The sequence below is a fragment of the Erinaceus europaeus genome, chromosome 1, assembly GCF_950295315.1.
Source record: "Erinaceus europaeus chromosome 1, mEriEur2.1, whole genome shotgun sequence".
NCBI classification, from domain to species: domain Eukaryota; kingdom Metazoa; phylum Chordata; class Mammalia; order Eulipotyphla; family Erinaceidae; genus Erinaceus; species Erinaceus europaeus.
The window spans coordinates 202,900,875-202,916,187 of NC_080162.1; the positions used below are offsets into that span (position 1 = coordinate 202,900,875).

Consider the following 15,313-nt stretch of genomic DNA (forward strand, 5'->3'; position numbering starts at 1 on the left):
ACCACTTGTGAAGTGACTTCCCTGCAGGTGGGGAGCATGTGGCTTGAACCAGGATCTTTAATGCCACATGTGCTTAACCCACTGCGCTACTGCCCAACTCCGACTTTTTTTTTCTTTAAAACTATTTTTGCTGTACAGCAAAGCATTTGTTTTCCAGAAGTTTGCATTAATTCACTTATTAAATTTTCTAGTCGTGATTTAAAATACATAAAGAATCTATGCTGGATTTTCTCTGTTATGTTTATGTTTCAGGTTCTGGTATTTTTGGTTCATCCCTTCAAGAAATAGCTTATTGGAAGATAAACAGAATGAGTCATTGTGACATTTCATGTCAGTGATAACAGAAATTAAGCATCTAAGCATTCCTTAGTATTATCCACACCTGGTACTAACCATCTTATGTGGACATTTTTCATTTTATAGAGTGTATTTGCTAGAGAAGGGGAGAGAAGTTATATCCACGGTTTACTATTTTTCCTCCAGGGTTGTCACTAGGGCTCGGTGCCTGCACTATGAATCCACTGCTCCTGGTGGCCATTTTTCCATTTTATTGGATAGGACAGAGAAATTGAGAGAGAAGGGGGAGATAAAGAGAGTGAGAGAAAGATAGACACCTGCAGACCTGCTTCACCACTTGTGAAGCTTCCCCCCTGCACATTGGGAGCCTGGGCCTCGAACCAGGATCTTTATGCCGGTCCTGTGCTCTTTGTACTGTGTGCACTTAACCCGCTGCACCACTATTTACTATTTGAATGTCGTTGTCTCTCTCAAATCTCCCAAAGGCAGTAATGTCCTGACTAGTATCTCTGGTGCCCAATGCCCAGATGCTCAGTATTTCTTAAAATCATGTTGATTGATTATTAAATGTAGTATTACATCCCTGTGTAATGTCTTGTAGAGAAATCACCTAGTTTTCTGTAAGTACAGAAAGTACAAATAAAAGAGATCAGAAATTTGTTCTCATATAAAGCTATGGAATCCAGAGTTGCCTTGATGGTCGAGCAGTCTGAGGTGGTAGAATGGAAGATCTCTTACCAGAGAAACTGAAGATGGAGGGTCACTTAGAGGAAATAGTCGGATTCAGAACCTTCCTGTCTTTCCAGGACAGGCTGCGGTGTCCTCGGTCAAGTGCACACATTATCATGAGAGATGCGGCAGTGCTGCAGGTGTCTCTCTGTTTCTCTTACATTCTGGCTCCCCATTCTCTCTCTCTCTCTCTCTCTCTGTCTGTCAAAAGAGGGTGGGGCGGGGAGCAAAGAATAAAGTATGGCGACTGGGAGTGGCAGTCCCCGAGCCTCCGCGATAACCCTGGTGGGGAAAAATGCGTCTTCCTAATGAATATTCCTTAGTATCTTCTTGCTTCTCCTGTGAAGCAGAAGCAGTGGGGAGTGGGGAGCAAAGGAATATATAAATTGCTAAAGCCCCCTTTCCCCACTAAAGACTTCTCTGTACCTCAGAACCTCCTTCAAAATATTGTAAAATAGGGGCTAGGCAGCAGTGCACCAGGTTAGACCGATAGTACTGGCTCAGGGATCCAGGTTCAAACCCCGGGTTTTCCATCTGCAGGGGTCACTTCACAAGGGGTGAGGCAGGTCTGCAGGTGTCTGTTTCTCTCTCCCCATCTCTATCTTCCCCTTCCCTCTCAATTTCTCTCTGTCCTGTTCAATAAAAAAAAAAAAAAAAAAAAAAAAAAAAAAAAACGAAAAAATTGGCTGCCAGGAGCAGCAGATTCGTAGTGTTGGCACTGAGCCCCAGCAATAACCCTGGAGAAAAAATAAGCAAACAAAATATATTGTAAAATAGAAATTATTCTCTCTCTCTATGATCTGTCTATCTACTGAATAGACTCTTTGGTGAGAGCTCAGGAATCTGTACATTTTAATAAAGTTCCTGAAGTCAATAAATCTTTTTAATTTTTGAAAAAAACACTTTATTTATTTTGAATAGAGATGGAAAGGAATTGAGAGGGGTGGGGGAGATTAAGAGGGACAGAGAGATGGGGAGAGACAGAGAAACCCGCAGCACTGTTTCACCACTTGTGAAGCTTCCCCCCTGCAGGTGGGGACCAAAGACTTGAACCTGGGTCCTTGTGCACTGTTACGTGTGCGCTTAACCAGGTGCGCTACCACCAAGGCCCCCTGAAATAACAGGGTAAGTGCACATAGTACTAAGCACAAGGACCTGTGTAAGGATCTGACTTACAGATGCAGAGGGGAGGCTTCACAAGCATTGAAGTAGGTCTATAAGTGTCTATCTTTCTCTCTCCTCTCTGTCTTCCTCTCCTCTCTCAATTTCTCTCTGTCCTACCGAATAAAATGGGGGAGAAAAATAGGCTGCCAGGAGCAGTGGATTTGTATTGCAGACTCTGAGCTCCAGCCCTAACCTTGAAGGCAAAAGAGAAAACAAGGGCGCGGGGGGGGGGGGGGGATAGATAGCATAATGATTATGCAAAGAGATTTTCATGCCTGAGGTTCCAAAGTCCCAGGTTCAATCCCCTGCACCACCAAAAGAGTGCTCTGGTAAAAAAAGAGAGAGAGAGAGAGAGAGAAAACAAACATCTTTAGTCTGTTTGCTGCAGTATTTCTTGTTGGGCTGAGCTTCACTGACGGGAGACAGATGACCCGGGACTCATGATTGAGCTGTACGCAGCATCTCTTTATTCATGCAGGACGCAGCACAATCTCAGCCGAGCTAGACTAAACTAAACTAATATACTTGCCAAGTAGGGTGTAAACAGGATGTGATGTAGAGAGGGTGGAGAGAAAAATGACTGGTGGAAATCAGGGTGTGACGAGAGGGGGCGGAGCAAAAAGACATCATGAACCAGTGGGGATTAAACCAGTGCCCTGCAGGCAGGACGGTGCTTAGTTATGTAAATAGAATAGTGTTAAGCAGGGGGGATTAAACCAAATGAAACAGAAGGGGTTTTTAGAAGCAGAATTAGAAGCAGACCAACAATTTCTGGGGCTCACTGATGGGCGTCTACCTCAGTGCCTGGTTCATTTTCCTCCAGATTGGCTGTCTTTCAGATACATTTTGCCATACTGAAGTAGGAAGATGACATAAAAAAATGTTTCAGATACTTAAGGGAAAACACTTAGCATTATTTTAGACATACATTACTGACCTTAGCTGCTCTGTGTTCATTCCTAGCCAACGCTCTGAAGAGAGCAAAGGCCTCCAGGCACCAGCAGTGCAGGAAGGGAAATGCAGCGAGAAGTCAGCTGGCAATGATGAGGACCTGGAATTCTGGAATAAGCCCTCTTTGTTCACCCCTGAATCTAGACTGGAAACTCTCAGACATATGGAAAAGCAACGCAGAGACCAAGAAAAACTAAGGTATTTTTCACTTTTCCCCCTTGCACTGAGAGTTAATATGCTCAGGGCTGGGTGATGGTACACAGGGTTGAATACAGATGTCACACTGCACAATGTTCTCTGCCCGTGCAACCAGTCCTCACCTGCAGGGGGAAAGATTCTCAGGTGCTGAAGTTGCGCTGTAGGTGTCTCTCTGTCTCTCCTCAATCTCCCTCCTCCTTTCAATTTCTGGCTGTCCCTACCCAATAAATATAATAAAAAAAGAGTTAATACTCTCTTATGTAATATATTTTTATGTTTCCACTAAAAATATTATTTATGGGCCAGCAAAAAAAAAAAAGAAAGCTTACCTAGACAGTTTGCCATGTGCCTGACTCAGGTTTGAAGCCACCCCCATCATACTGGAGGAAGCGCTGGTGCTGTGATGTCTTTGTGTCTGTCAGGCTGTCCTCTGTCTGAAGAAGCCAGCCTACAGCAGTGAACTCCTGGTGGTGGTGGCAATGATAATAATAATGAGTTTTTTCAAGAGAATTAGCAAGGAGGGAGGCCAAAGAGCCACTCCAGCACTGTTTGCTTACCTGTCTGGGTTACGTCTTTGTTAGTACTATGCATGGATCTTGATTGCTTTAAGTTCACATTCTCTGTTGCACTGTACTTGTTAATATTTACTAATATTAAAGCACCTTAGAAAAATGTCAACTGGGGACCGGGCGATAGTGCAGCTGGTTGAGCACACATGGCACAAAGTGCAAGGACCAGCATAAGGATCCTGGGTCGAGCCCCCGGCTCCCCACCTGCAGGGGAGTCGCTTCACAGGCTGTGAAGCAGGTCTGCAGGTGTCTGTCTTTCTCTCCCCTTGTGTCTTCCCCTCCTCTCTGCATTTCTCTCTGTCCTATCCAACGACAAAGATAGACAACAATAAAATAACAAGGGCAACAAAAGGGAATAAATAAATATTTTTAAAAAATCATCTCTGCACATAGGATATTTGGGATCTTTTTAAACATCCAAAGACAGGCTTACATGTTTCATAGATTTGTTCTCACTAGACATGGCATCCACACTTTTGTATCACTTTAGATCAGATAGTAGAGAGTAAACATGTCATGGTGTAGGTATACTCTGGTTGACTGAATGATCCCTGCATTGATGGATACTCATGAGAGTTCCAAGATTTTGCTACTATAGATAATGCTCTGATGGACACCATTTTACATAGATCCTTCTATGTTGATGTTTCTGTGTAATAGATTCTACTTGGCATTTAAAAATATAATTTTAACTAAAGCAGACACTATCTACAAATTGAGAATTGACAGTTATTTGGCCCAGTCTCGCATAAAATAAATCCATTTAAATATTCATGGATATTTTGCAAAAAGGAGTTTTTTTTCCCTCAATTTCAATTGTCTGCCATTTTATCTTGGTCATGTGTTTGCTTTAGTGATATAGAATAACACTGTAGAAATGTGCCTTGGTTGACAATTCCCAACAGTCTTTAAAGTGTAGATTTCATAAGAGTGAATTGGTAAAGGACTAAAATGCATCTTATTCTTTTTAAAACATCTTTTAAAAAAAGTTTTTTTTCCCCCTCCAGGGTTATTGCTGGGGCTCTGTGCCTGCACCATGAATCCACGGCTCCTGGAGGCTATTTTTTTCCCTTTTGTTGCCCTTGTTGTTTTATCGTTATTGTGGTTATTATTGTTGTTGTTATTGATGTTCTTGTTGGATAGGACAGAGAGAAATGGAGAGAGGAGGGGAAGACAGAGAGGGGGAGAGAAAGACAGCTGCAGACCTGCTTCACCACTTATGGAGCAACCCCGCCCCCGTGGAGAGCCAGGAGCTCGAACCCGGATCCTTACACCAGTCCTTGAGCTTTGCGCCTTGTGCACTTAGCCCAGGCGGGTGGGTGGTGCACTGGGTTAAGCACAGAGCACAAGACCAGCTAAGGACCTGCTTGGATCCTTCAGCTCCCCATCTGGGGAGGACGGCGGGGACAGGGGGGGGGGCTTGCTTCACAAGAGTTGAAGCAGGTCTACAGGTGTCTGTCTTTCGCTCCCCCTCTCTGTCTTCCCTTCTCTCGATTTCTCTCTGTCCTATCCAACAACAATGACAGCAATAACAACAACAAAATGGAGCAAATGGCCGCCAAGACCAGTGGATTCTTAGTGCCACCACCGATTCGCAGCGATAACCCTGGAGGCAAAAAAAAGTTTTTATTTATTTTAGGTAGAGACTGAGAAATTGACAGGGAAGAGAGAAATAGAGAAAGAGAGAGAGAGAGAGAGAGAGAGAGAGAGAGACCAGCAGCACTGCTTTACCACTTGTAAAGCTTCTGCCCTGTTGGTGGGGCTGGGGATTTGAACCCAGGTCCTTGTGCCCTGTACTCTGTGTGCTCAGCCAGGTCCACCACCACCAGTTCCCACATGTATCTTATTCTTTATAAAAAATAAAATTTCATAAAAACTTCATAAAGCATTATTCTCTTCATTTATTTCTCTCCCTGTGCTCTTTTGTTCCCACTTACCCCCATCTTAAGTGAAAACAAGAAGAAAGTGAAACCGCCAAGAACTTTGATCACTGCAGATGGGAGAGCCCTGAATGTGAATGAGCCCAAGTACGTGAGGCCAGTCTTAGAGAAGCAAAATACGTGACGTTGATGGTCGCTGTGATCACAAGTATAGGTTTCCTCTGTAGAAAATTCATCTGTCTGACTGCTCTGATTATACTTGATAAGGCTTAGGAAGACTGTCATTTTTGTGTATAGAATATTGTATTTTCATGGCCATGGGCATAATGTTATGTTTCATTTTTTTAAATATAGAAAATTACCTGAAGTGACACATGTAAATCATATTTATTATTCGCTGTTTCTTTAGATCATACACAATCATCATCGTTATTGTTATTTGCTGTTGTTGTTGTTGTTACTTTATTACCACCAAGGTTATCACTGAGGCTCTGTGATGGCACTAACTGCTCGTGGTGAATTTTATTTTCCACTTTATTTTTATTTGATAGGACAGAGATACATTGAGAGGGAAAGAGAGATAGGGAGGGAGAGAGACTTGCATCACCAGTCATGAAGCGGCCTCCTTACAGGCGGGGAGCTGGGGGCTTGAACCCAGATCCTTTCTCATGGTGATGAGCGTGCTTAACCAAGTGTGCCGCCAACCATCCACCACCCCCCTCACGGTCTATTTTCAACATCACCAGAATCAATACTTATTGCTAGCCACCAGCCTTGAACAAGTCACCTAACCTTTGCCTAGGCAGATTGTGAAAGTTTGTCAAGTAGCCTCATTCATCTCTTTGCCTCCGAGGATCACTTCTATCGCTGTGAATGAAGACTGATGGAGAGAGGAAAATTCACACAACTCCCTTTCTTACAGAACATTCCTAGGAATCAACATGTGGGTTTTCCTTCACAGAACTAAATCACATGGTCCTATCTTCTATGGGTGGGGGTGGGTGGGCTAGAAAGTCTAGTTTTTATTCTTTCCAGCATGTACATAGTTAAAATCAGTGTTTCTGTTACTATGGGTACAGGGAATAGATTCTGAGGAATGAGTAACAATCTCTTATTTGTTTGTTTATTTATTTATTGCCACCAGGGATAGTTCTGGGGCTCATTGGCAGCACTGGTGTCCTGCTGCATGATGGTGGGAGGCACCCAAGATGAGGCTGGGAATGTTTTGCAAACAGCGATTCTAGGGAGATGAGAGCCTGAACTCAAGTGTTATCAACTGCATTGTGGCTTTCATTAACTTTTAATTACAACTTTTAAAAAATCAGCCAAGTAATTCGGATTAATCTACTGGGCTGTAGAAACTATACCTAGGACTCAGTCTGGGAGGTAGTTGAGTGCCTTACATGTGGCTTAGGCATCCTGCCTCTCCAGACTCTGATGGTCAGATTCTAAGACTCTTCAGTTTCCTTTTTCTTCATTACCAGATGAAAGTAATAGACTATGGGTAAGGACTCTTCATTGTCAGAGCGTATTGTCAGAGCGTATTAAATAAAACAATGGTGATAGAGAACAAAAATTAGCAAGGAAGACAACTGTTTAAAACTTAGGCATAGGGGAGCCGGGTTAAGCGCACGTGGTGCAAAGTGCAAGGACCGGCATAAGGATCCCGGTTTGAGCCCCCAGCTCCCCACCTGCAGGGGAGTCGCTTCACAGGCGGTGAAGCAGGTCTGCTGGTGTCTGTCTTTCTCTCCTCCTCTCTGTCTTCCCCTCCTCTCTCGACTTCTCTCTGTCCTATCCAGCAACAATGACATCAATAACAACAATAATAACTAGAACAATTAAACAAGGGTAACAAAAGGGAATAAATAAATATTAAAAAAATAAAACAGGGATAGGATAAGTCAAATGCAGTACTTGATTCTTAATAAAAACAATTCAAGCGCTTCAGTTTGTGCCTCGCAAACTCAAGTGAAATGAAAAAGGAAACTTTAACCACCAGATGTCTCTGTCTCTGCATCGAACTTTTTGTATGCATTTTACTTGAGATCTCGGGCTTAAACAATGCAGACAGACATAATTCATCAATCTGTTGTGATTTATTTTGAAATAGACATTTTCTTGTCCAGCTACAAAAATAAGGCTGTCATTAGAGATCATTATAGAATCATTGTCTGATTTGCTTTTGGTGTGTAAATTGCTAAAGACATCATAATTTCACCCCCCAAAAATTGTTCTTTAGACTTGACTTCTCTTTGAAAGATGATGAAAAAGGTGGCCAGATCATCCTGGACCTTGCCGTTTACAGGTAAAGCTATTTTATTACGTATTGATTTCATGGGTTCTCTGTCGTTTTTCATTCCTAAGTCTCCTGGGTTCTGAAATATCTTGAGATGTAATTGAGCTTGCTAGGTAGTTAAGTGAAAAAGTTTTATCTAGGGTGGAGGGTAGACAGCATAATAGTAATGCAAAGAGACTCTCATGCCTGAAACTCCTAAGTCCCAGGTTCAATCACCCACACTACCATAAGGCAGAGCTGAGCAGTGCTCTGGTATTTATATATATAACATTCTGGGAGTCCGGTGGTAGCGCAGCAGGTGGGTTAAGCACAGGTGGTGCAAAGCGCAAGGACTGACGTGAAGATCTTGCTTTGAACCCCCGTCCTTGGCTCCCCACCTGCAGGGGAGTCGCTTCACAAGCGATGAAGCAGGTCTGCAAGTGCCTGTCTTTTTCTCCCCCTCTGTCTTCCCCTCCTCTCTCCATTTCGCTCTGTCCTATCCAACAACAGTGACATCAATAACAACAACAATAACTACAACAATAAAACGACAAAGGCAACAAAAAGGGAATAAATAAATATTTTAAAAAATCTTTCTTAAGCCAAGACACTGTAATTTTTTTAAAAGGACAAAGTAAGTTACCTCTCAATTCCATGACTATGGATGCTGGAACTTCTGTTCCTAAAGCAGAATTTAAATTATTCTCAGGGCTTTATGGTTTCCCAATACTGATATCCTAAGAGGACCCTCCTCTGATTGCCCAACTGCTTTTTTTTTTTTTTTTGCCTCCAGGGTTATAGTTGGGGCTTGGTGCCTGCACCAGGAATCCACTGCTCCTGGAGACCATTTTTTCCCCATTTTTGTTGTTGTTGTTATTGTTATTGCTGTTGTTGTTGTTGGATAGGACAGAGAGAAGTGGAGAGAGGAGGGGAAGACAGAGTGGAGAGGAAGATAGACACCTGCAGACCTGCTTCACTGCTTGTGAAGCAATGCCCTGCAGGTGGGGAACTGAGGGCTCGAACTGCAATCCTTACACCAGTCCTTGTGCTTTAGTAATCAGGAACCTAAAGGCAGGAATATTGCAGATGAAGATTTGGGGTCTCCATTTTGGAAAAAGCTAGTAGATGTTTTTTAGGCATATTCCAAGATGGCCTAAAGGTACTGTCTGGGGAGATGGTATCAGAGTTGGGAATAGGACTAGAAAGCTGGATCAGGGCTGAGAGTAGCCCCCAAATTTGGGAAACGTATATAAATATCGTGAACTATAAACCCCATGGATCTGATCCGGGGCCCATGCTCAGCACCCGAGCCTGTGTGAGCATCAGGTGACCCCCCACCCCCACCCCATAGTCAGCCTTAGACACCTGCTGTGTGTCCAGCCGCTACTGTCCAGCCGTGACACTTCTTCCGCTGCCCCCCGCCACCTGCTGGCTGTTTTATCTTCCACGCTCCAATGGGGAGAGCTGTCCGGCTTGCCTTTTGTTACCATGTTCTGACTGCTGTTCCCCACTTCTTGCTGAACCTCCATGGCTTTGTCACACTCTGTTGCCCCTCCGTTTGCTCAGTCATGTCTGCCCAGAATACCACAGCTACAGTACCAGCACTACAGGACTTCAGACTCCTCTTCAGTCCTCCGTTCCAGCTACCTCCCACCTAGCCCGCCACCCAAGTTGCTTTTTTCCTGTTGTTTTGAAGTCCAGCATTCTTGGTTTTCTCCTCCTCCTCCTCCACCTCCTCCTCCTCCACCTCTTCCTCCTCCTCCTCCTCCTCCTCCTCTTCCTCCTCCTTTTTCTTGTTCTTCCCACTTACTCTCCTAGAGTTTGGTGAATGTGTAAGCCTTCCTTTTTCTAGTTTTGTACCTGCTTTACATCCTATCCTCAAATGCAAAGCTGTATTTATTTATTTATTTATTTATTTATTCCCTTTTGTTGCCCTTGTTGTTTTATTGTTGTAGCTATTATGGTTGTTGTTATTGATGTTGTCATTGTTAGATAGGACAGAGAGAAATGGATAGAAGAGGGGAAGACAGAAAGGGGGAGAGAAAGAGAGACACCTGCAGAGACACTGCCTGTGAAGCGACTCCCCAGCAAGTGGGGAGCCAGGGGCTCAAACTGGGATCCTTTTGCCGGTCCTTGCGCTTTGCACCAAGTATGCTTAACCCACTGCGCTACTGTCTGATTCCCCCCTTTTTTTTGTCTCCCTGTATATGTGTATTTTCAAGAAGCAGTGGTATTTATCTAAGCAGTAAAATCCTTTCATGTCTGTGGTTTGTGTAAACTAATTACATAACATTTCCTGCTATCTTCATTTGCACATGAATGTGTATGAGAATGAATGTGTATGAGAATGTGTATCTGTGTGAATGAGAGTTAACATCATTCATTCACGTAAGCTTCCTACTTTTGTTTGTTGGATATAGACAGAGACATTGAAAGGAGAGGGAGAGACAGAGAGGAAAAGAAACAGACGCCTACAGCTCTATTTTACCACTCGTGAAGCAGGTGGGGGCCAGGGCCTTGAACCCAGATCCTTGTGTACTATAGTGTGTGCGCTTAACCAGGTTTGCCACTACCTGGCCCCTGCTTCCCACTTTTATTCAGCCAGTATCTATGGGACACTTGATACTTTCTAGACACTGGGAGATTGTAATTGGCACGTCCTAAGCATAGCCAATGCTTTCCTGCAGCTTCTGCTCCAGTGGGGAACAGGCATGAATAAGCAGGTAGCTGGTAACGAATCACAGAGCGGGCAGGCCTACACAGAACAGGTGCAGAGCTCCACTGTGAGCAGTCACGTGGTAGGGTACTCTGGTGGCTGATGGTGCAGGAGGTGGTCGCAGAAGCGCTGACACTTCGGGAGAAGAAGTTGTGAGCTTTGCAGAGAACGGACAGAAGGTCGGGCTAGGTAAAGAAAATCAGTTGCAACACATGCCTTGTAGGTAGGGGCAGATGAACTGTTTGAGGCTCTGGGCAGGAGACAGAATGTGTCACCCACTAACCTAGTGGTACCAACCATGACGCTTTCAGCAACCTTGACTGACCTCACACATTTTGTTCAATGAAATAGAAGCAGTTTTTTTAAAATTTTTTTACATTTATTTATTTATTTTCCCTTTTGTTGCCCTTGTTGTTTATCATTGTTGTTGTTATTGCTGTCATTGTTGTTGGATAGGACAGAGAGAAATGGAGAGAGGAGGGGAAGACAGAGAGGGGGAGAGAAAGAAAGATACCTGCAGACCTGCTTCACCACCTGTGAAGCAAGTCCCCTGCAGGTGGGGAGCCGGGGGCTCGAACCGGGATCCTTATGCCGATCTTTGTGCTTTGCGCCACCTGCGCTTAACCTGCTGAGCTACGCCCGACTCCCAGAAGCACAGTTTTATTAACGCCAGGCACTCTGCGTATAGCTTCATGGCGATCTTAGGGAACGACCACTGTTAGTATCATTTTATATTTTCATTGTCAGCAGGGTTATCAGTGGGGCTTAATGCTTGCATGGTGAATCCACTGCTTCTAGCTGCCATTTTGTTCCTTTTATTTGATAGGACGGAGAGAAGCTGAGAGAGAAGGGAGAGGTAGAGAGGGGGAGAGAGAGAGAGAGAAAGACAGACACCTGCAGAGTGCTTCACTGCTCATGAGGCCTTCACCCTGAAGGTGCTGCCTGGGGGTATGGACCCATGCCCTTATGCATGTTGATGAACGCGCTCAACCAGGAGCACCACTAGCACCAGCTCGAGTCTCTGATTGTAATCAAGAAGCTGAGCCGCACAGGGGTGAAGGAACATGGGTGAATGGAAAAGCAGGAAGGCTCTAACCCTCGTACTATCCTTTCTGCACAAACCATCCTTGCATTCCATAATGTTTCCATCCAATATTAAAAAAAAAAAAAACCTAAATATTAAAAAACCTAAATATTAAAAAAAAAAAAACCTAAATCTGGCTAAACTTATGATTTCACTTGGCATGGAATTTAAAGCTTTGGATTCACTCACTTAGTAGGAAAAAGCAAGGGCCACCTGGTTCTTGGGCTGCTGGCATAGACAGGAGACTTGGCTTAATCCACAGGCTAGAAGCCAACCTGGTCTCTGCAAAGAGATGGTATCAGGGCAGCTGCAGAACAGCTGGAGGGGACCCAGCCCAGCGAGGAAGCATGTGCTGGTGGCTACAGGCCCCAGGCTCAGTGAATTCAGCGTTCCTGGGTATTCAAGTTTGTCTCTGGGACTTAAAATAAAATATTCATGAAATAACATGGCAAACAGTTTTTTCTTTCTTTCTTTCTTTCAAACCTTTGATGTTTCAGGCCTTAGATATTTTTGGGTTAGTGGCAACCCATGCTAAGTGTTCTTGCGGGTCTAAATAAGAAACTGCTGACACATTGAGTTTCCTTTGGTCTGGGGATTAATCTAACACTATTTAAAAAAAGAAAAGAAATCTGTCTAACATGGAAATTTGAAACTGCCTTCACATAAAGTGGTTCTCTACGTTTGATTTGCATTTATGTGTCTTAAAACATAATATTTCTGGAGTCATAAGATTTTGAATCTTTACCTTTGAAGGTATATGGACACTTCTTTAATCAATGTGGACGTACAGCCTACTTACGTGCGAGTCATGGTCAAAGGGAAGGTGAGTGGAACCTTCTGCACTGTCAGAGTTACAGAAACAAAGCCTTCAGCTCTGCTGCCAACCAGTTATTCTAACCGTATTAAAATACAGCAAGGTAAACCCAGTTGGAGCAGTGTTTCCTAGCTCTAGGAATTATACTTCAGAAGTGCTCATGCCAAGGGAGTGACAGTTGATGTTTGTGTGACTTCATAAAAATTGACATATATCAGCAGTTTATTGTGTTAGTAGTCTTTTCATTTTTTAACTTTTTCATTATTTATTAGATAGAGGCAGCCAGAAATTGCCAAAGGAAGGGGCGACTGAGGGGGAGAGAGACAGAGACACCTGCAGCCCTGCTTCACCACTTGCCAAGCTTTCCCCCTGCAGGTGGGGACCAGGGGCCTAGGTCTTGTAGCGTGTGCACTCGACCAGATGTGCCGCCACCCGAGCCCTGTTAGTAGTATTTTCAAAGCTGGTAAGATAGTCATATCTGTGGTTGCCTTGGTTTAAAATCCTGCTTAAAGTTATGCTCATTTCAATCACCATGTGATTTTATTCACAGCTACTGTAGTGTTGTCAACTTTTGAAATAGTATTTTGTCTGCTGAGTCTCAGCATTCATATGCTAGTTTGTCTCTTTCCTTCTCTATCTCTCACTCTTTCTCTATGTAGATGTATACATACAGAGAGGGAGACAGAGAGAGAGAGAGAGAGAGAGAGAAAGAGAGAATATCTTCCAGGAACACTATAATCATGTAAACATGCAGCTCCAGTGAAACCCCTGGAGTGATAAAAATAATTAAATGGAAATACATTGATGTTCAGTGACAAGAAATCTTTTGGTTAAATTTCTCTTCAGTCATGTAAATATAAACAGGCCAGTGAGTGTTTTACTTTGTGTTGGATGACTATTCTGCATTAAGGCAAACAGGTGGAAACAGCTCTTTCCTATCTAGTATACCCCATTCATTATTTTTTTTTTTCCCAGTGTCAAAGCACATTTTGAGATCAAATGCTGTCTCTGAAATTTGTCATGAAAATGTGTTTCAAAGGAATCCTCTCTCACATAGTACTCTCACTCTCCTTGGCACTGCCTGTCACTTCCAGCCATTCCAGCTCCTCCTTCCCGCCGAAGTCAAACCCGATAGCAGTTCTGCTCAAAGGTCTCAGACCACGGGGCATTTGGTCATCTGTATGCCCAAGGTAAGTCGTGCCATTTGGGTCAACATGTCTCCATGTGTTGGTTTCTGCAGGAACTCGACAGGGCCAACAAGAACTTCTGATCAAGGTTCTTTTGAGTTAGCGAAAATTCTAGTCATTCCAGTTCAGGTTGGGGAACAAAAATCTGTGTGAATAAATGAGACTATGGAATAATTGGCACCTGCAAAGACTTTTTTTTTTGCCATGGCTCATTAAATACTCCTTTCTTTCTCTTAACATTTTTTTAAATTTTTGGATAAAGACAAAGAGAAATTGAGAGGGGAGGAGGGAGAGAAGGAGAGACAGAAAGATATCTGCTGTTGAACTTTACCACTTGTGAAGTTTTCCCCCTGCAGGTGGGGACCAGGGCCTTGAACCTGGGTCCTTGCATACTGTAGTGTAAGCATTTAGCCAGGTGCACCACCACCTAGCTCTGTACTTCCTCTTTCTGCCCTTTTATTTTCACTGACACAAAATCTGGGTGGGAGTGGAAGTATATCAATTAAATCACGTTTTTTTTTCCCCCAAGGGAGATATGCACTACTGAATGTGTTTATTGCGTTGGAATCTGTACTTTGCTTACAGTGAACTCTGAGAGGAGATGGAATGGGTCTTAGAACTCTTCACATTGGGTAGGCAAAAGATGACTCGAACAGTATGGTTCCTTGCCATGCATGTGACCGAGGCTTGAGCTTAGCACTCGTTACACTGAAGGAAGCCTGGACTTGAAAATTATGTGCTTCAGGGATTCAGGCGGTAGCACAGTGGGTTAAGTGCAGGCAGTGCAAAGTGCAAGGACCAGAGTAAGGATCCCAGTTTGAGCCCCTGGCTCCCCACCTGCAGGGGAGTCACTTCACAGGCAGTGAAGCAGGTCTGCAGGTGTCTGTCTTTCTTTCCCTCTCTCTGTCTACCCTCCTCTCTCCATTTATCTCTTTTTTTATCCAATATCAACTACATCAACAACAACAACAATAACTATAGCAATAAAACAACAAGGGCAACAAAAAGGGGAGTAAATAAATATTTAAAAAATTTTAATTATGTGCTTGAATTTCAATATTAGTCTTTTTAGCTTCATGACTTTGGACCATTTTAAACTCCTATTTTTTAAATGTTGTATATCACTATCTGTCCATCTATATATAATTTACTCTATTTCAGTGAGATAGAGAGACAGAAAGAGAGAGATACCAGAGCACTGCTGAACTCTGGGTAATGGGGATTGAACCTGGGACTTGAGAGCCTCAGGCATCAGAGTTTTTGCATAACCTCCCAATCCCTAAACTCCTATTTCTTATAAGTACTCTTCATTTTCAAAGATACCATATTTTATTTTTACTGGGGGGCTAATAGTTTACAGAAAATGCAGTTCTTGGTCCATGTGTAAAACTTCTGTTTTCTGCAGAACACTTCCAGCCCCAGCCTAGGCCCTCCTCCTCCATCATGTAC

General features: G+C 43.4%; 1 protein-coding gene across 1 annotated transcript in view; it reads left to right on the forward strand.

The window, feature by feature from the left end:
• DNAAF11 (dynein axonemal assembly factor 11) overlaps window positions 1–15,313 on the forward strand; it is a 129,753-nt gene that overhangs the window by 66,788 nt on the left and 47,652 nt on the right. The window contains exons 6-10 of the mRNA XM_060201236.1: window positions 3,154–3,339; window positions 5,858–5,935; window positions 8,028–8,093; window positions 12,617–12,686; window positions 13,772–13,867. Coding sequence (XP_060057219.1) covers window positions 3,154–3,339; window positions 5,858–5,935; window positions 8,028–8,093; window positions 12,617–12,686; window positions 13,772–13,867 — 496 coding nt within the window. The remainder of the gene's footprint in view (window positions 1–3,153; window positions 3,340–5,857; window positions 5,936–8,027; window positions 8,094–12,616; window positions 12,687–13,771; window positions 13,868–15,313) is intronic.